The sequence below is a fragment of the Telmatherina bonti genome (assembly GCF_933228915.1).
Source record: "Telmatherina bonti genome assembly, chromosome: 3".
NCBI lineage: Eukaryota > Metazoa > Chordata > Actinopteri > Atheriniformes > Telmatherinidae > Telmatherina > Telmatherina bonti.
In genome coordinates, this window is record NC_136621.1 from 33,795,675 (window position 1) to 33,817,651 (window position 21,977).

Here is a 21,977-nt window from a genome sequence, read left to right on the forward strand (position 1 = left end):
TCCAGAATCGTTTGGCTGTGTATGAGTGTCTAGCCTCAGGTGCAGCAATGACTAATACTGTCTACATGTGTACCACCTTCTATGTAGCTTTCAGGCAAAGCAGGTTTATTTGTTACATTTCATGTATTAGACAACTCTAAATGCTTTCTGTAAAACAAGAAGCATCAAAAAGTACATTCAAAGCAAACTTTATGCAGATAAAATACAAGGAAAAAAAAAAAAGCTGCATTTTGAGAAGTTGCGTTTTGATGGAAAGCAGTTTCAGCAGATAGAAAAGCTTTTAACTGATTTGAAGCAGCTGAGTTTGTTTTACATGTGAGGAGCGTAAAAACTGAACACCGCCTCGCCACTGACTCTGGGAACAGAAAGTGGATGCGACCTGGGGGAACTTTTAAGGTGCTCGTGGTGCCCTAGCACAGTGTTTTTCAAGCTTTTTTGAGCCAAGGCACATTTTTTTTTATCCACTGAAAAAATCACAAGGCACGCCACAAACCAAAATGTTTTTTTTTTTTTTAAAGTCTATATAATTAATATAAAGTCCATCTCGTTAAAGCCTCTTGAATAGAAAGCAGGTAAACACGAGGGAATTTCATTGCCTTTCACTGGGGCCTGTTTGGATGAACACAGAGCTGCTTTTAGACCAATTAGGTGAAATTGGGTAATTTCTCAGGGCACACCTGATAATCTCTCATAGTGTGCCACGGCACAGTAATATTTCTCGACCACAGTTTTAAAGTTTAAAGGGTTGTTCACATGCAGAGTTGTCGTAAAAATGGTGGCACAAACAGCTGCTATTAATAGACCCAAAGCGAGTAGATCCAGTGGCTCAATGTCAGAATAAAAACACAACAGTTACTTTAGTAAAGTGATTAAATACCAGCATCTTAAACAGTTTTTTATGACTTATTTGTATTCTGTCTTTGGTCTTTGATTAAGTTGCCTTTAAAAAGTTGGAAAATGGAAGAAAATCTGTCAAATATTTACTTTTAGAAGGTTTTATTAAAAATGTACTTCATAACAAGATGTTTTGCTTACAAATATGAAAACAGAATTATCATGTAAACAAAATAAGCTCAACAACCCTCTAACATAAAAACAGGATTCATTACTTGAACATTTCTATAAAACTTAAATATTAATCAGTTATTTGGTGTGTCTGGTCGGTCTTCATTGATCCACAACATCCGTCTGCAGGTACTCTGAGCAGTCGGAGATCTTCTTCACCTGAGCGGCACTCAGACTGACGGAGCACATGGGACACACGGTCTCCGTTTCCAGTAATCTGCAACAACATTCAGTGTATCGCCGTGAATATGATGAACACGACAAATACCGGTTTTCTTGAGAGAACATCATGATTTATCTGTAGTGTTTGAGGCTCCAGCTTGTACACAGGTAAACAACATTTAACACATGAAGGTTTGTGTTTAAGTTTAACTACAATATAGCTAGTATCTGTATTTCCACTTACAGAATAAACTGGGAGTAAAGAGCAGGAAATTCACAATGAGGGCAGACGGACCAGTCCTCCTTAAGCATGTGGCGACCCTGATTTAAAAAAAGAAAAAGTTACAAAAAAACCAAAGGGAACAAAGCTTTACGTATTTCAAAGTACACAGTTGTGTGTTACTACCGTGGCAATGCAGTAAGGTAGGTTGTTCTTGCAGGAGATGCACAGCAGCTCATTCTGAGGCAGCTGGAAGCCACAGAAAGGACATGGAGTAGTTTCTTCCTCTATCTCTGATGTGTCTGGGCGCCTGTGGTGCAACATGGTCGTGGAACAAATGATTTAGAGACAATCCGGGAGGAATGAGAACTGAATGCAGTGTGTGTGTGTGAGTAGGCACAGATGGAGAGAGAAAAAAATGGAACAGAAAGAAAACTTAGAAATGGTGTAGCAGAGGGAGAGAGATCCTCATCGCTTACCGAACCATGGCCTCAATCTTCTTCCTGTACTTTGCATCGATCTCGTTTCTGTACTCCGGTCTCATTAGCATGGCAGCAAAGCTGAAGGCTGAGTTCTTCAGGCCAGCTCGGTGGCATTCAATTACTGCCGATGTCAGAATGGGAACAACATCTACACACACACACACACACACACACACACACACACACACACACACAGATGTTTGAAAATTCACAGACGGCGATTAGCAATGAAGATTTAGAGTTTTCTGTACTCACGTGCAGGAAACTTGCTGATGTTGTTGCTGACGCGAATGAGCATCCGTGCCCCCTTTAGGTGGTCTCCTCTCTTCACATGGATCTACATGAAAGCATTTAGAGAAGAACACTCTCACTACTTTAGATAAAATGTTACATGTCTGTCAAATCTTGGACGAGCTGTCTTGAACTTTGAATTTCCCCTCAGGGATGAAGAAAGTATCTTTGATTAATTTGATACCGACATGTTTCAGTATGAGGTTTAACATGCCCACAGAAGAACCTAATAATGATGACAGTATGTTACTGACAGTGTTTTACATTAATGCTGTGCTAGAAACGTGACGATATAACCTGAGATGGACTTTCAAACCCTGTTTTCTTTGATTATACTACAAACTAAGCTGATCAACACATGAAGTAGGTTTGCTTTTCAGCAATTTAACATTTCAGGCTCTTTTTGAACCTTTTTATTTAGTACATTTAAGTTCAGGTCAAACCCAACATTGGAGACGGTCTTAACATGTCTTCATAGACTATTTTGGAAAGATGAATAGATTTTTGTTTACACAGGTCTCATTTTATAAACCACGGATACATTTAACAGCTCTGAAAGAGAGCATAAAACCTGGCTGGAGATTAAAGACACAGCCTATACAGGGACCTGATTCTTCTTCGAGCATCTATTTATGCAAAACAAATAGCGAACAATAGGTGTATAACAGCGGAAAAGGATCCAAGCAGGACTTTATAGAAAAAAAAAGCTGTTCTAAGAGATACAAATGTCTTGACTCGGGTGAGGACATAATAAATGGTCCTCTGAGTGATCCAGTCCTTCGCACTTTGGCAGGTTTTTGTTGTTTCCCTCTACCAAAACAGCTGATTCAAATCAAATGGGTCAAGAAACTTCTTGTCAAGCTATTTATTCATTTTGGTCAGGTAGGTTGGAGCATGGAGACAAGAACCTGCAGGATACCGGCCCTCGAGGACTGGAGTTTGACACTTCAGTGCTTCAGTGTGTCTTGCTCGGATTCACAATTAAGTTATCCTTTTGAGATCAGATAAAAAAGAACCATTCCTCCTTTCAAACAAAGATACTTTACTCTGTAATGGGAACAAGAATAAATGACAGGACCAGAGCGGCAACACCACCATGAAGTAAAGTTTTTTTCCCAAATGACTGCCCAACAAATGCAGATACATGGAGTGACCCCCCAGGAGGATATGTTGCTGTAGATGCTCCGTCATCCAGGTCATGGTAATCCTAAGAGTTTGATAAGAGAAACCAGACTTTTTTTTTTTTACTTGGTGCTCAAACTTCAGGACTGAAGAAGCCTTTCACATGTTATCAGATACCAAGTAAAAAAAAAAGTCCAGTTGTCATGATTCAAGCTGTTAAAGCTTCCAGAAAAGATGGCTAGCTTTTCCCTTTGTCTCTGAATGCTTGTCTGGAACAGACACTTTCACAGATCATCATATAAACTACTTTAGTTTAAGCCTTAAGTTGCTGTCTAGTTCAGCTGAAACAACTTCTACCATCAGAGCAGCAACGCGATAAACCTGATTGGTACCGACCTTAACCAGCAGGTAGGAGTGGAGGATCATCAGATTCGTGGCCATCTCAGAAGGAATTTTAATTTTCTGAGTCTGCAGCTCCATGTACATGCGGAACAGCACATCATGGGCATTACGGTAGTTCCCTGTGGCAAAGCGTGCAAAAACCAAAGGGAGTTAAAATCCCAGCAGTGATGCCGTTACTGGTTTTTGTCTGACTGTACCTGCGCACTGATCTTCTCTTGCGATGATGATGGCGGTGCGAGCAGCATCCCTGTACTGCTGCAGAGCCATGTATAGATAGAACAAGTACTTTGCATCCTGGGAGGGAGGGACAGAACAAACATGGCTCGTTTTAAGTGCTACGTTTATGAAACAATTGTAACAATGATGTTGCATGTTTGTTACAAGATGTACGTAAAGTATACACACTGGAACTTCGGATGTAAATAATGTAACATTAGAAATATGACAACAAACTCCTGTTGCTTGAAGACTCACAGTTCCCGAGTTAAATCTCTAACAGACATTACCTTGGGGATACCATCACTTTCTCCCATCAGATAATCTATTAATTGATTGGTCAAAGAGATGTCCTTGGCCTGGCCCACCTGGACGGAAAACACACAGAGAAAGACTTGCACTTAATTTAATGTCTGGTTTACTTTGATACATACAGCAGCACGCAGTTCTCACCGTCTCAATGGCCATCTCAATAGCCAGGTTGTCTTCGGTACTGGGGCACTTCAGGAAGTGCTTCAAGGCCTGAAAGGAGGACAGAAAGAAATAAAACCATAAAAAATACATGTCATAAAAATGAGTTGTGAGTAAATAAATGATTCGGTGGCTCTTACTCTGCTGTACTGCCCGCACTTCTGAAAGAACTTGCCAGCCTGCAGGTGTTTCTTCTCTCCCTCAAAGTACAGAGCGATGCTCTGGTAGTCCTCCTGTGTAGCCTCTGGGCCTGACAAACAGAGAATACTAAACTTACCGTTTATCTGATTAAAATTACATAAAGGAGTCACTTGCAAAAATTAAAGTACAAAAAGATACAAAGAATTAGTTTCAAGTTGTAAAATATCTGTATAAACTTCACATAAAGACTGACCAATAATGTCAGCATAGACCTCCATCTGTCCATGCTGCTGGGCGAGCTGGAAGGCTTCATCGTTGCACTGAGACAGAACCAGGAAGTGGATGGCAGAGCCGTAGTCGTTCAACCGCAGGAAGAACCTAGCGCACACGTAAACATATGCTAAACGTGAACCGAATGAGAAAACACAAACTGTAAGAGGTTTACCAACAAACAAGACTTTGCTGGTTCTGCCTTCATAAAACAAAAGGTTTTGTTTGCTTTTTCAACAGCTTGACATTGGATATCAATTATTTTTGCTATTTGGTATTTAACCATCTAACTTATCAGGCAGCCCTGCGATGGATTGGCGAGCTGTCCATGGTGTACCCTGCTGGGATAGGCTCCAGCTTCCCCGCGACCCTTCATCTGACTAAGCGGAATGAATGAATGAATGAATGAATGAACTTATCAGACAGTCAGTTAGCATCAACCCTGTGCAGCAGGGTCTGCAGTCTGAAGTCAACTTTCTGGCCGAAAGTAAAAAGAGGGATGATGACAGCGACATAATGTGGTGGTGAAATGAAAGAGAAAAGATTTTATAAAGCCATAAAGGGACTTGTTAAAAATATCAAAAACCAAACGAAGATTTAAGGAGTGGTGAGAGTCATTACAGATGTCTGCAGCCATGCTTGTCTTACCTGGCCACCATCTTTGCTCCGTCAATGCTTTGCGTCTCTCTGACGATGCGAACGGCGTCCTCTGGATTGTTGAGGTGGTCCAGCAGCACGCGGATGACGTTGTCCCAGTCTTTCGCGCTCTCATAAGCCTGAGCTGCATCTTTGAACCTGGCGAACAAAGTATTTATTGAATCAGGACCACTTTCAATAATCCACCTGTAAGCAGAAGAAGACGACGACACTGGAGCTGAGAACCCACTTGCCATCCGCCTCCTTAGCCTTCGCATACAGAAGGTGGATCTTGGGAGAGGATACATTTGGGAGCAACTCTCCCACCTTTGCCCTGAGAACAGAGGAAAGGACAGTGAGATTACATGAAAAAGGGCTGAATGCTAATGCTAAATGCTAACATGTGCAGACATTTGTCTCACCAGTTTTTGCAGCGAATATAAACTGACGCAGCCTTGTCATAATACTGGCCTTTCTCGTAGAGCTGAGCAGCTTCAGAGAATTGCTGGAATGATGAGAAAACAGAACAAAAAGGACATAAATCAGATGAGAAGGAATCCCTCCACCTCTGTCTTTTACGAATGAATGAAATGAATGAACAATATTTTATTAATCCCCAAAGGGAAATTCAATATTTTAGTATATAATAATAATAATTAATTTGAGGAGGTCTTGTTCCGGAGGCTGATGGCTGCTGGCAGGAATGATCTTCTGTATCTTTCAGTCTTGCATCATTTATATGAGATAAGATAAGATAAACTTTATTTAGCGCTTTTCATAGACACAAGGTCACAAAGTGCTTCACAACAATAAAACCTAAAAAACCTGTAACGTGTGGAAAAAAATAAAATAAATAAAAAAGTATAAATACACAGCAGTGTCACCTGTATTAATTACATGTATTTAAGAGGTTTTTAAAAGCATCTACTGAATCCAGAGAGCGCAGATCCTGGGGAAGCTCATTCCAGTGACGGGGAGTGACAGCTTTAAAAGAACGGTCTCCCCGGGTTTTAAATAGGGTTCGTGGGACCATCAACAGTTGTTTCCCAGTCGACCTTAGACTTTGAGTCGGATTGTAGGGCTTAACTAAGTCTTCAATGTAACCAGGGCCCTGTCCATGTAGGACTTGGAAAGTTAAGTAACAGGATTTTAAAACAAATGTGAAGAGACTTTAACACGGGTGTGATGTGGGCTCTTCTGCTGGTTCTAGTCAGAAGCCTCGCTGCTGAGTTCTGCACCGTCTGAAGACGAGCCAGTGCTTTCATGTTTAGGCATGTAAATAAGCTGTTGCAATAGTCTAATAGTGAGGACACAAATGTGTGTATAATCATTTCGAGCTCTCGCTGAGACATCATTAGTCTCAGCTTTGCAATATTACGTAGTTGAAAAAAACTATTTTTAGCCAACTTCCTTGAATGATGCTCTAATTCATCGAATATTACCCCTAGGTTTCTCATCTTAGGCTTGGCTGAAGAGCTCAGGTTGCCTAGATGTTGCTTTATGTTGGTGATTTCCAGTCTACCTTCATGCTCTCCAGGATGGCTCCACATTCCTTTTTGAGAGCTCTGCTCGGGTGCTGGATAGCCTGAGTGGCTCCTCTCCTAATGTCACCCATCCTGATGGACATCCTGGCTACACCGGCCTGGCACGCCTCATCATGCTCCTGGAACTGCACAGAGAGTGGAAAATAAGGAAAGCTGACTCAGAAACTAAGATCAGTTTCTGCTTTTTAACACAAATCATCCCGTCTGTCTTTTAGATGCTCTTTGTAAATATAAACATCCAACTGTAGACAGGAGATGTGACCAGTTAAGCCATGAGGTTAAGCCATGAAGAAAATAATGCTCAGTGTGGAGCAAAAAAAAAAAAGGTTCAACAACAAAAACACAAAACTACACTTACTTTGTTATTGTGTGTCATGCCTTTTTCATAGTGTGCCAGCGCGTTAACATAATCCCCGCTACAAAAAGAGATCGACAGCTTCAGTAGCAGCATCGAACGGTACACATGGTGTGTCCTGTGTGTATACACTCACATAAATTCCAGATGGACTGCATACTCTTTGGAGATAAAGGGAATCTGGTCCTCTGCGAGCCTCTTGGCCAGCATCAGAGCACTGTCCCAGTGTAACAGGTCTCTTCTCATCTAATACACACACAGATACACAACACTGCATCATGCTATCAGCTCATTTTACACATAAACAGTTATTCACACATTCCATTCACTCCATTGTTTATAAAATCCCACAGCTGTTTGTTTCCCTTTCCACTTGACTCTCAGACTGCAGGTTAACTTGTCAAGTTTCTCAAGTGGAATTGGAAACAGAGTCTTCGTTTATCGGGCTTCTCTCTGAGGATCCAGCTGCCAGTTTAGGTTCGGGAAGCAGATGTTCTCTGTACCTTCAGGATCAAGCTTCAAACTTTCCTTTGTGATAAAGTCAGGGCTTGCCTGAGAGATCGTTAGCCATCCCTTTAGTTATGCTGCTACAAACTTAGGCTGCTGGGGGACGTCCCATGATGCACGGAGCACTCGCCAGCATTTTGCTCTCTAAACTATTTTCCACGTAGAAATATTTATGATTATTGTCATTAATTAGTGAGCCTCTTTCCCAGCAGGTATTCCTGGATTAGAGTCACGGTGCTGTTGACTCCTTTATCCTGTCCTCTCCACCGCCAACAATCGAGGCAGAAGACCCCCTCCCCCTTCTGTCTGGTTCTACTGGAGGTTTCCCTTCCAGTTTAAGATTTGTTCCAGATATGCTTTGACTCCATTCCAATTTTTTGGGTGCTGTTTCGATCTAAATAGCGATTCTTACGATTCTACATTATTGCTGATTTTTGTATTTTAAAAAAGAAAAAAATGTATAAACTTTTCTTTGGTCATCATTTTTTTTACACAGCAGCCAGACCATCAATCTGCTGCTATAATACAGAAGAAAACAAGTAAAAAGATCAATAAAAACAATAAAAATGACAAAAATTTTATAATGGATTATTTTTATTAATTGAAAAAAAAGTTTTCTTTTGAAGTAAAAATCCCGATATTCGATTTTTCAATTTGATTTTCCCACTGCTAGTTTGTTCATTTCCATTGTTGACCTTTACCCTGAATATGATCAGGATGGGAATTATTTTCATATGAATTTGATTTGTTTGAACTGGATTGAAACGAGCCACAATGAATTAAGACAGGACAGGGTCTATAAAAAAGCCTTTAAATGAGTTTGTCATAAATCTATGCAGGACTGATTCCATCATAAACCTTAAACAGGAGTTTCAATCATATGTGAACACAAAGGCACCTCCAGAGCAGCAACTGGGCTGCTAGAGGACAGATAAAGGTCTTGGGCCAGGTTGTAGTCTCCCAGAAACATGGCCAAATGTCCTGCCAGTAAATTCTTGTCATCTATACCCTGCAAAGAGTCAAATACAATAGAGAGCAAAGGAAAAGTGGGTCAGATCTTTTTAAAAAAAATATTTTTATTTATACTTAGCTGCATTATAAATGAAGCTTCAGAGTTTCAGTACATATATTGATATACTGTGAAAGATGTGTGTTTGTACCTGGATGCTCTGCAGCGACAGGACCATGCCCACATTCCCACTCGTGCGGTAGACCTGGATGGCCAGCTCCACCTCCATGTGGACCAGACAAGCTTTGCCTAACTCAGCCCAGTCTGCATCACTGCCTGCGGATTTGCACAGATTCCACGCCTCATGAAACCTGGAAAAAAGGGTTTATTATTTAATTAAGCATCTGTTGTTTTAACAGTCACTTCTGCCTTCATGTTTCAGGTCAGATGAGATGTCTTGCAGAACGACAAAGTCACATGAGGATCAAGTTGTAGAAGAACTGCTTCTCTCTCACAGAGAGAAAACAGTGATTTAAAGACTTACACAGTTAGAAACAGTATTCTCTGCTTTTAGTAGCAGTTTGCTTGGGTGTAAAAATAAAGACTTAACCTAAATAATGCAAGTCATGATCCACTCTTAACTAAAACTCAGTCAGGACCTAAATCACACCAAATGGAGACTAAAAATTTACCATAAAAATAACAGTCGGTTCACTTAGTCTAACATTGGTTTGTTCACAGAGAGCAAAGTTAGAAATGTTATGTCTGGAGGGTTTCAATAGGAACAAGTAAACGTCTGCATCGGATGCAATATACCTCTGCACACTTCTCTAGCCAGCTCTGTCATATTAAGTCCCAGAAATCTCTGATAGAGACCAAGTGTGAAGCAGCAGGTAATCTTCCAGAGAAGTGATGTAAGCCATGATCAACACACACACACTCACTTTAGGTGAGTGCTCTCTTCTGCCTTCTCTGTTATCTGTCAATAATGCTTATTATTATATAAATATGAAGAGAAAAAAGTCCTCTTTGCTGCTAGCGCTTTGCAGAGTTTTCTGCCTGCACCATGTGCTGCATCCTGTCTGCAGTCAACTTGTGTCTCTGTGATTAATTCATCTCAACTTTTCAATATGGATTCATTCCTCTTTATAAAACCTCAGCTTTCTCAAACCTCTTGCTGTAAATGTACCTCATGTATCAAGAATTACAGCAACAAGAATGATATTTCCCTCCCCATTAGCACAGGTATTAAAAGAAAAACATTAAACTTTAAATAAAAAAAAAAAATTACAAAACAAGCAGCTCACATACATAGTTACTATTTCTTCAAATCAGGCAAACCTCAGAACAATCTGTTGTGTGTCACGTCCAAATTTACTTAAACGTGTGTCAAATAGCAGAGATAAGTATGTTTAAAGTCTTTTTCCACCACAGGCAGACAGCAGAGTATTAACAGCAGGGCTAACCTTTTAAGCTTGAGCGCCTGAGCGAGCTGCTTGCTGAGCTCTGTCTGTGAATCTGTTGATGTGCCAGCTGAGCGCTTGATGAACGAGTGCGTGCTCAGAGCCACTTCGCTGGTCTTACCGCTTGTCATCTGACAGGTCAGCTCACCGTTGTACAGAAGCAAAGGCTTCTGGGAAAAGAGGAGTGCAGTGCTCCCCACTAACACCACCTGGGGGCCTGAGCAGAGTGACAGTAAAGAAAACATGTCCTCTCTTTTTTTGTTGCAGGACAAAAGCAACCATATGTACGCACACTACAGACCTGTATGCTTTTAAAAATATAAAAATCTTTTAACAGATGGTATAAATGCGGCACTGATCATGAGAAAGATGGCGTCTCCCTACCATATATGGTAGTTTTATGCAAGGCGTAGGTGTAAACCTTGTCATCGTCATAAGCCACAAACACTCCTCTGTCAGCATGCCAGTTGTCCCACAGCACTCCTGTGATGGTGGGAGAGAAGTTGGGGAGCTCAATGCAGGAGACTGTTGCCTGGATACGGACACGGACACGCACACACACACACACAAGACATGATGTAACTGAGTCCTCTTATTCTATGACTTTATGCATCGTTTGCTTATTTACTTTTCAAGTTAAGATCATTCATCAAGGGAAAATTACAAAGCAAAACCTTTCAATCTCTATATTACAACAGAAAAGAAACTTGAAACGCCGTCTTAGTTTACTTTCAGTATACACTTTCCATGGTGATGTAATTATGCATTTATGTACTGACATTTGACGGTGAGAAAAGGAAGCCGTCATTCTTGTCGTCGATGAACACCAGCCGGGTCCCGTTAATGTCGGGGAACACCTTTCTCACACCGACTGCATGGCTGTAGCTGCTCACCATCTCCCAGTCCTCCACCAGTACACATACCACATTACCCAACTGAGAGGAAAATAATAAGGAAAACTTGAATTAAGACACCAAGACTAACAAAAAATAAGAAAGGATGTTGGGTCAGGTAGGGAGAAAAAAAGAAAGAAATGTAAAAGAAGTTCTTAATAAAGAGGGGACTGACATTTGATCAACCTCAGTATTACTCTCTGATGTTACAAGGATAAAAGCAAAACTTTCTGTTTCTGAGTCCATAATTCTGATTAAAAATAATCACAACCACAGAATGAATAATGAATTTCATTCCCTATGAAGCAGCTAGTTGACCGACTTGCTGAGTTTTCTTACATCGGTGCCGTAGTAGAGGAAGTCAGTGGTGAGGGCATGGCAAAGGATCCGGCCTTTGCTGTCATCGTCGGGGAAGAGCTTCATCTGCTTCCTCTCCTCGTGGTCTTTACCTTCAATCTGAAGCCCAACGCAGATCCAGAGTTTGCTCATGTTTACTCATGCTCTAGCTTGTTCTGTGACAGCATAATGTCCAATAAAAATAGAAGCAACCTGTGCACGATAGGTAGCTCACCATGTGCAGCTGCACTTTTCCTTCAAACAGCGCTGCTGCATAGTCTGCATTAAGGCACATGCTGACTATTGTCCCCAAATACTCGATGTCCTTCAGCTTGCTAAAACCTGGGGGGGGGAGGGGGGCATGCAATAACCTTTCAGTTAAAATGTAAAAATATGTGGTTTAGTGAATTTACAGAGAACATTATTATATAACTGGGACAGACGGCTCACACACCGGGTTTTTGGTCAACCAAGGCATAAAACCAGGCTCTGTTATTCATTCCCACAGCAATGTGGTACGGTCCCACTGCGATAAATGTGGGCTCAACCTCCACCTGTATGACCAAAGGACTTTCCTGCAACACAGTACAAAAGGAAGGGACTGAATATGAAATTGAATCCTGATAAAACACTTCTGCCTCCGTTTTAAAAACTGTATAATCTGAATCCTTTCTTTACATTCATTGATATTTATCCAGTAAAGACTTGTTTGTTTTTGTTATTATTTGTAATCTTGTTAGCAAAGCTAACAATTCAAAAACCGCCAGACATATTAGATCACTAAATAACTAATACTTTATGATAAATTTAAAAAAAAACATTTTTGGTAATATCACCCTGGATGGAAAGAGGTAAATTAAGTCAAATCTACCTGTCTTTGCCAGCAATCACTTTCATCAAAGGGGAAATATTATAAAAAGCTTCAGAACATATACCACATTTAGGTGTCTGAAGTCAAAATTAAAAATAAAAAAAATATGATCAAACAAATCCATGGTACCTTGTTTGGGACCTCCACTGGTTTAAATGTATTTAAAGGTGTGAAAAAGACATTTATGCCACAATCCAAGCTGAGAAAAGAAACCACCAGCTTCTCCATCTTCATTCCTACCAACTTGAATTTCCACGTCATGCTCCATTGGGGGAAGTTCAAACTCTCTTGCTAATGGCCTTATCCTACTAATCAGTTAAATATTTCACATTATATATAATTCAAATGAGCTTATAATACCCCACCAGTTTTCCAAGTAAGCAAGTGGAATCTCCAGTTTGACATTGGGGCAGTGAAAGCATCATCAGCTGTTCTGTCTTTACCTAAATAAATGTATCACCGTTGATGAGAAAATAGTCCATTTAAGCAAACGTTAGCTTGAAAAAAACTAAACTGACAGGAAAACTGATATGGAGCAGATGCGCGAGAGAAGGATTACAACAGTATAATCTGAGCTGGATTCACTGTGTATGCAAGTCAGTCTAGGTTCCCAGTCAACCAGGTCGCTGTATCCCCATGAGCTTGAAAAGCTAAATGTATTCTAAAGGCAATAAGGAGTCCAGCTGCCTTCAGTTCAAGCTCTCATGATGCTTCTCTGAGCTCTTATACTATTTATATCTAGTGCCTAAAGGCTGTCGGGTACTAATGATGTCAAAAGAGGCAGATAACAAAAAAATGATGGGGATTTTAATCGAGTTGGCCTCTTCAGTAAAACTGGCTGCTGTAAAACAGGTGGAAATATAGGAAATATAGGGGGGGGGGGGGGGGGGGGGTGTATTTCTGCATCATAATCATCATTACTTCTGATGAACTTTCTTATTACTGCATAAAAAACTAAAAAAAAATGTATTACTGTCTATTACTTCTTTTTTATGTGTGATTGTGTTCTCACCCCTTCCACTTGGTTGGAGACTGTGACCTCCAGCAGGGAGGTGAGGTAGGCCAGGCGGGTACCGAAGCTGCTCCCAAGGATGGGTAGCTTTGTGAGGAAGACATGAAGTGTCCCTTTTTGTGTGGAAACTGCCAAGAGTTGTCCATCATCTGTCCAGCTCAACTGATCCAGACCTACACGATGAGATGAGAAGGGTATGTTGTACTCACAATGCAAGAGAGGATCCATTGAAATTAATGTGGATAAAAAAAGTCACCTTTGGTCTCATCATCCAGTTGAACTATACTGCTGATCTCTTTAAGATCAGACAGCTCATAGACCTTTATGCTGCAACAAAAACACAGGACTTTCATTATGCTGACCTTGAACAAAGAAATGTTTTCTTGTTTTCTTTGAAAGCGTGCATACCTGTTATCCCCACAAGTAGCAGCTTTGTTCAGTGCGGCAGAGATGGCCACACTGTTCAGACTGTCTTTATGGTTGTGAGCCTGATAGAGCTCTCCTCCAATCTCTCTGATGTGTGTGGAAATACCCACAAAATATCCATGGGAGAAACCAATGAGAATATACCCATCACCGTACCTGGACAGTTAGAGAGCACAAGGAGCAAGATTCAGCACAGATATCTCAGCTTTGATTTAGTACCGGAGCTGAATAGAGTGTGAATATGTGAGCATGCACAGTACCAGCGGTAGGACACAATATTTCCATAGCGCCGCTGAAAGGTCAGCTCTATTGGGTTTTGAGGGTCGTTGACAATAAAAAGTGTAAGTATCTTCTTGTCCACAGTCAGGCTCACCTGAAGGGTCAGTCATTGCAACAAGGTCAACATTTGCCACGATATCTTTTGATCTACAGTAAGATTTATATTTGAACTGATTTATATAAGTGAGCGCTGCAGTCCACGTTATGCCTCATTCATGCAACTGAGATTTACACCATATATTTAAATACTTGTTTATAAACTGATATTGCATAATGAATGTTCTTCTAATACTGTGAGGCTGCCAACATATACTGTTAGATAAAGTTAATGAAAGTTAGAAAAACAAGCTCACAGTGTTTTCTCCTTGAGAAGACCTTTCATCCGTCTTCATCACTGAGAAGTAAACTTCAGCTGGTTCTCCGTGAAGCGTGGCCTGACAAGATATTACAAAGAATACCTGGATCTTTTTTTTTATTTTGATGTTTTTTAGCATTCTGACATTGCACCTGCATGACGCTTAAAGCAACAGCTGTCATAGACACATACTTAAAGTCACTACCTGTCTGATGGTGTCCCCTTCATGATTGCTGATGCTCAAAGTGTTGTCCTCACTTCCCAGAGCCAGAAGGTTCTGAGAGCTCCAGCACCCACAGGTGATTTTCTTGGTGTGTTTACCTAACATGTAGATAGAGTGGGAGGTGTAACTAAAATGATAAAACTGACCAAAGAGTAATAAAATGTCCAAAAGCAGATGTGTTATGTATGTATTACCCAGTATGGGGATTTTGCGAGAAGTCTGCTGATTGTAGATTAACAGGTTTCCTTTAGCTGTCCCGACAGCCAACAGCGGGCCAGACTTTGCCCATAAGATGAAGGACATCTGGTCCTTGCTGAGCTCACCAGCAGTAAGGAAATAAATCCAGTGTTAGAAATAAAAACTTCTCTTTCTTGAAAAGGAGTAAATATACACTCACCATACCTCATGCCACTGTCTATCTGAGATGTTTTATTTACACTGGCATCCCAGAGGTAGATGGAGCTGGATTTTGCTGCTATTACTGCCAAGATATCCCCATCCTTATCCCAGTCCATTCCCATACAGTGCCTAATGAGAGAAGCAGAAAAAGTGATGGGACTGAAGTGGAAGCCTAAAGATATGCAGTCTCACTCTTACCCTGGAAGGGTGAGTTCAGTCCACTTGTGTCCATGCCGATCAAATATTTTCACTGTGTTGTCCTGTCTGTAAAAAGTCAAATTCTCAACTAGTTTCCAGCTTATAATAAGAGCAGTAGATTATCACATGGTTTTGAGGGTAATATTCTGCATCCCATTAGGTTACTCACCCAGCAACAGCGATGTAATTACCAAGACTTTTCTGCCACTTATACAGCAGGGTAGAACCTACCCAAGCTTTATCAGCAAGGACAAAAACACTCTGTGGAGATAAAGATACATTTTTAAGGGTTTTTGTTTTGATTCTTTAAGGATCACAAATTATGAATATAAAATAAATTTCTTAAAGATGAAGAGTACTTTTCAGCAACTGACAGCAGGTTATAATAATCATCTATAGTTTAGTTTCCTAGTTTTTCAGGTTACACAACTTAATGGATAAACAAACACCAAAAAGTGATTTTTCATACATGTTAATTTACTACCAGTGCTGAAATATTAGGAGAGAAAGTTGATAACCCCATTCTGCATTATTCACAAACAAAGGTAAAATATGTGTTTTCTAAACTAGCCTGTCTGCAGCATTGATCTGTCCCCTATTGATAATGTAAAGCAGGACTTCTCAACCTTTGTGCAACACAGTACCCCTTGTAAAATATTTTACAAGGCCAAGTACCCCCACCACTGCAAAGTATTTTTGGTTAAGAAAAAACATGAAATACAGCACTTTGTCATTTGTGTTTGGTTTATTAAACTTTAACTGTGTTTTGCACATCTCTACTACGCTTTACCAGGACTTCATTGTTTGCGTTGTCGAGGCGACAGTGACATGATTTGGCTTGGGGTTCAGTTTGTGTCTGAATGTGGGATTTTGGGAGAAATAAAATGGTGTAAGTCCAAATGTTAATTCAGTTTATGAATTTACACTTACATTTATTGAAATATATTAAATATTTATATAACATTTTTTTTTAAGGATGTTTTAAAGAAAACATAAAAAGATATACATTTTAAAAAAAATTTCACATACCCCCTGGAATGCCTTGAAGTACCCCCCTGGGGTATGCCTACCCCCATTTGAGAAACAGTGATGTAAAGGACATACCAAATACATACTTACCCTCCTACTACACTACTGACTGAATAAACACTGACATTTAGGCAATATCCACTCTCCCGCAGCAAAAAAGTATTAATATTCATTTCCCACTTATTAATACAGTTGTTTACTTTTCAGCTGGGATGTAACTTTTAATATTTTTTAGATTTTTATATAAAAACTTGTCTTTTTATGTATCTTTTGTATGACTCCTGTATAATTAAGTTTGCATTTTAAACTGCTGCTGTATGGAGCAGCTAAACTGATTTTTATTGCTTCTGGATGAATGATCATAAAGATCTCTGTTCTCTAGCATTACAAGCAGGAAAATAAGACAACAAAACTGACGAATTAGCAGGTGATAAGATAAAAGCAAACAAAAAATATATAAAATAACTTTTCAATTAAATTTTACATGTTATGTTGAACAGGAGTCCAATTACACTGAAAGAAGCTATTTCCATTTAAGTACGGTGATAAATATCAATGTTAAAATGAACTACTCTACCTAAAACTCGTTAATGAGTCAATAACAGAGATAATACAACATTTAAACCCAAATAATAATGCCTTTTTTTTTTTATTTGGAAATGTTATTTTTATGTTGAATCTGCCCAATTCATCAGATTTGTTTTCAGTTACGTTCCTTGGCTAACATGATAGCTTGTAGCTACATACAGTTAGCATTTATGTAGCTCGCTCGCTAAAGTCCGTAAATATGAAAAAAACTCAACATGCAATTAGTAAAACACTAAAAATCAGGGGTTTTACTTCTTGTCTTGGTACAAACCTTCATGCTGATAGAGTTTATTCATTTAAAAGCTGAAAGGAGTATTTCATTTCAAAACATCTTCCTAAAAAAGGTTGTGTGAGTTTCCCATGATGCTTCGCTCTCAAGCGTCTGCAACGGCGATGTCATGGCAACAGGGATTAGCCAATAAGGTGTCTCCAACTAAAGTCCTCGGCAACAGGTGTTTCACGGTTTTACCATTAAATGTCTCATATAATAATCTGAAGATGTTGGGAAGAAAAGAAAGAGAAATGCTTAGAAATGTACTTGTTATAAAAGCTATTGATCAATGTTACTACAATATATTCTTGATTCTAACTGTTATTGTTGTGCTCTGTCTATTAGGTCAGAAAGAAGAACAAAGCCAGAAATATGGGTTTTTGTTTCAAGCATCATTAACCACAAAATGCAGGGTTATGTGAAGATAAAAACAAACAAAATGAAATATAAATGTAAAACATAAAGACAAAATATAACATATGAAGCAAAATAATTTAAACTCGTAATAGCATGCATCTTTTTATTTTTTATTTTGATTATTTGTATTAAACTGTTTAAGTTACTTTACTTTTATTATTAGTGCTATGAGTTTAACCTTTTTTTAAAAAATTCTTTGCATTCATGTAGCTATCACAAGCTCATACTAATTTAACAATTTTTTCTATTATTATTTGCATCACTTTGTAACATACAAGAGTGAGCATGTGGTGCTGCAGACTACTGCAAGAGGTCTTCTTACAAGCACTTACTACATCTATGCGCAGTGTCTTTGTATTAAAACACCATGCCCCCTAAAAAGTTATCCACCCCCTTTAATCTATTGCAACTACCCAATAGACCACACAGTTCAAAGATTATTATATTTTTCTAAAAAGAGGAGAAGCAGGATTTGACTGTGGATACATAAAAAGTCAGACATAGAAAGGAAGAGGAAGCAGATGGTTATTATGCTCAGTCAGAAAATCAGATGTAGCTTAATCTTCATCGTCTTTAACTCTCCAGTCTTCCCCACACCTCTGCTACTCTCTCATGTCTGTCCCATGTTCCTCTCTCAACCCAAAATCAAAAATCTTCAGGCAGTGTGGTGTTGTTTGCAACTGGAGGACAATGGCTGTTGGTAGGAATGACCTCGTGTATCTGTCCTCCAGTTATCCTGAAGAAGCATCTCATTAAAAACACTCATGCTGGTTCCTGAGTAGATGGTGTGAACAATCGCCCACTAGGTTCAGCAACTTGTTGCAGTGTTTTTCTCTGTGGAATCGGAGACTTCAGAGCATTTATTCAGTTTTTTTCTTAAGCCTCTGATGCTGCTTCAACAGATGGCAGCAAAGCTGATTGTCCACCTCCACCTCTTTTCCCAGGATGTAAACATTGCTTTGTTTACTCCATTTCCTCCTAAAGTCTACAGTCATTTATTTTGTTTTCTTTGTGTTCAAGATAAGATGTAGTAGACTGACAGCTTGAAGTCGATTGGCACTACATTTAATGAAATTAATCAATCTGTATAAATACCAGACTGTGTCCTGCAAAATGCCACGGCTACAATTCCGACCCACTGAAAAGCTGGAAACTTATATATGGTGCTTCAACCTTGAATTGTATAAAGTTTTAAAAAAGAGAAACAAAAGTTTTTCCAAGTGATGTGACTCCAATATAATTATAAATCATCATATGTATTACAGAGCTCACAAAGAGAGCTTTTTCTATACAGCAAAAAACCTAAAGATGGAGCGAGTGAGTCTTTTGTATGTATTGGCTGTCGTATTATCTAAGATCTCTTGAGAGCATTTTCATCTTCTACCAAAATCAGGTTTAACTCCCTGCTCCCATGTTTTGGGAGCATGGCTTATACTGTCTATAATATTTTACTTGCTCACAGCTGATCAAAAATTTCCCTTCAACAGTATTGGTCTCATTCTGCCATTATCAAAGCATGAGTCAAAATTGCTTTTAAAAGTATTGTTTATAGAACTTAAAAAAAAATCAAAAAACTAAAAAGACTAAATTAGACAACAATTAGATGCAGTCACAATAAGAAAAGGTACATTACAAATATGCAGAAAGACAGAAATAATGAAACTGACAAAAAGCTGCCTGAAAACAGAGCTAAATGCAGGTAGTATGAATGTAACACACAGATGCCACAAAGGAGCGCATCGTCCACATATAGATCACAACAATGCCCACAGAAAATAGGTACATTCCCAGCAAGAGAAAAGAAGAAGAAAAAAAGTGGATCAATATAAAGATCAGCAGATTTAAAAATATGGTTATTGTAAGAACAAAATGAATTCCAAAGTTCACTTCTATTATATCCATTTACAAAATGGGAAGACAGAAAATAAATACTGAGAATGCAAATGATAGATAGCTCAGGAGGAAGAGCAGTTGTCCTTCAACTGGAAAGTTGGGGGATTGATTCCAGGCTTCCCCTAACAGGCTGAAGTGTCCTAGGGCAAGACACTGAACCCCAAGCTGGCCTCTGATGTGCCTATCGGGGTATGAGTGTGTTGGATGAGTGTGTGCATGAAGTCATGAATGTGACAAGTAGTATAAAGCGCTTTGAGTGGTCTGCATGACTAGAAAAGTGCTATAGAAGTACAAGTCCATTTACCCTTATCTTCTGATATGATTGATCAGGGAGGCCCGAATCTGTGTCATAGAAATTCCATTTACCAGAGAAAAAACTGAGCTGACCTGATGCCCACTTCCACACTCGTGCTTCACAAATTTAGGTCAAAATTGCTGGAACTGTCGCTGGATGAAGACTTATCGCTGAGAGGTTTTGACCTGAATGTGGCTCCTTCTATATAAACGACCTATAAAACTGTGGTGTGTGTAAGTTTGTGAGGATTTCACAATCTTCCACATTTCTTCATGATAGATGTCCTGACATTTTCCTTTGGACGTCATCGCTCCAACTGGAAGTGTACACAAAAATGACTAAAACCATGTTACCAACACGCCATGTTACGGATCTGATAACATGTTATCTTTTTTCCAAACACAAGGCTCCTCATTTGAACTAAAAACTAACAATTTAATTTGATCTACCCACTAAACATTTTACAACAGCCTTCTGGCTGGAGTATGTCATGATTAGCTAACAGCAAATAAGCAGCCCTGTTTCTTTCTTTCTTTTTAAAAAAAATAGAAATCATTGGTTTTCTTGCAACCTTGCAGTACTGTTGTTCTCTGGATGACAGACTTATAAACATTGACATTATTTACTGTTCAACACTTTGCTCTGTAATCTGTCCGTTCAGACAATCCTGAGCAGTGGTCTGTCCATGGATCAGTGTAGTCCAGCCTCATTTGAAAGAGATTTTGATACTGAAGAGCCACAGAATTGTGAAGATGCTACCGACTTCTATACTTTCATGAAAAGAAAGCACCACTCATAGATGGTTGTTTCCTCATTTATAAAACCCTTTTCTAATTTCACCCTATCTTGACCTGTTTAGTGTAATAGTTAAAAAAGTTTGTCATTCTCCTCAATCTATCTATCTATCTATCTATCTATCTATCTATCTATCTATCTATCTATCTATCTATCTATCTATCTATCTATCTATCTATCTATCTATCTATCTATCTATCTATCTATCTATCTATCTATCTATCTATCTATATATATATAGATATATATATATCCGAACAAGTTAGATGAACAAGGGACATCATGTATAAATATATGTCAGTATTGTTATAATTAACATATTTCTTCTTTTTCTGCAGATCTTCTTCCTGAATAAGTGCAGCTGTAGATGTTGATCTGTCTTTCCTGTCATCTCCACACCAACCAGTCGAGGCAGATGGCCCTGAGCCGGGTTCTGCCGGAGGTTTGGTCTTCCTGTTAAAAGGGAGTTTTTTCCTTCCCACTGTCGCCTCATGCATGCTCAGGATTGGATCGAAGTCAAGATTCGATGCAATCAGTTGGTTTCTATTAGTTAGGCTATTTATGAATTGGCTTGAATTTATGTTTCTGTGAAGTACCCTGAGACACCATTGTTTTGAAGTGGCGTTATACAAATAAAGCTGAATTGAATAGATATATTTACCATCTTTCTATTTGTCTTTTTCTCTTCTCCTCATGAGGTCACCACAGCAAATCACCTGCTTCCAACTACTGAGCCTTTATCACACATAGGCCAGATTCTCTTCCTGACACAACCCCTGCATTTATCCAGCCCTCAGAGAACCCTGAATCATGTCCCCCCTAGGGGTTGCATCATGGTGGAGCAGGACTCGAACCCTCAGGCCAGTGGACAACCAGCTCTACCTCCTAAACCACTGCTGCCACAAGTTAGATGCATTTACCTAATTTGTTCAGTTAGGCCTCTTTAATCTGTATGATGGCATTTATGTAAAAATATGTTTAAGATTTACATATTTTTAAGACAGAAATGCTTCACAAATATTATTCTACACGTTAGTATAATGACTAGTATTACTGTACTTTCATCGCTAATCCAAAAGATGGCAGTTTTGTACCGATGCTTTAAATTGACGGCACAAGGCCTAAATAACATCAACTCAGCGTCATTCTACTTATTTCTGACAGTGCGTTAGTGTCAAAGCTGTTTGACAGTTATCAAAGTTCAACTTCAGTTCTTCCCCAGCACAAGCTGGTTGTGACATCGCTTAGTTAATCTGGAATAAAATAAGGTCATCAATGCTTTTTCCTGTTTAATCCAATTACAGACCAAAGTCTGAATCAAAAAGCGTCTGCTCTTATGTTCAGGTTGATGAAAGGATGACATCTTATTTTTCCTGTGCCACCCGGTGAGATGGGATGAAA

The 21,977-nt window shown here is 39.2% G+C and overlaps 1 protein-coding gene across 1 annotated transcript; it reads right to left on the bottom strand.

The window, feature by feature from the left end:
* Positions 1-979: 979 nt before the first annotated feature.
* Positions 980-17,226, bottom strand: wdr19 (WD repeat domain 19). Its single transcript, XM_079264608.1, has 36 exons — positions 17,177-17,226; positions 15,458-15,549; positions 15,289-15,354; positions 15,094-15,219; positions 14,886-15,004; positions 14,674-14,789; positions 14,467-14,547; positions 14,095-14,207; positions 13,817-13,990; positions 13,665-13,735; positions 13,409-13,581; positions 11,980-12,100; positions 11,761-11,867; positions 11,529-11,645; positions 11,076-11,231; positions 10,681-10,828; positions 10,300-10,513; positions 9,045-9,204; positions 8,783-8,893; positions 7,514-7,623; positions 7,381-7,438; positions 7,001-7,147; positions 5,901-5,983; positions 5,729-5,812; positions 5,491-5,637; positions 4,826-4,950; positions 4,572-4,681; positions 4,414-4,482; positions 4,251-4,328; positions 3,942-4,038; positions 3,739-3,863; positions 2,185-2,266; positions 1,927-2,077; positions 1,634-1,757; positions 1,472-1,548; positions 980-1,282 (listed from the first exon to the last, which is right to left on the bottom strand). Exons 1-36 carry the CDS (start codon positions 17,180-17,182, stop codon positions 1,168-1,170), a joined length of 4,053 nt encoding a protein of 1,350 aa, XP_079120734.1. The 5' UTR covers positions 17,183-17,226; the 3' UTR covers positions 980-1,167.
* Between the last annotated feature and the right edge of the window lie 4,751 nt (positions 17,227-21,977).

Bases quoted from the DNA above. Each gene is read 5' to 3' on its own strand.
- wdr19 (XM_079264608.1), bottom strand. The intron at 14,208-14,466 runs GTGAGCTTGTTT...CTGACCCTTCAG, and splicing joins CTTCTCAAGGAGAAAACACT to GTGAGCCTGACTGTGGACAA. The intron at 1,283-1,471 runs GTAAGTGGAAAT...ATGTTGTTGCAG, and splicing joins CTTTACTCCCAGTTTATTCT to ATTACTGGAAACGGAGACCG.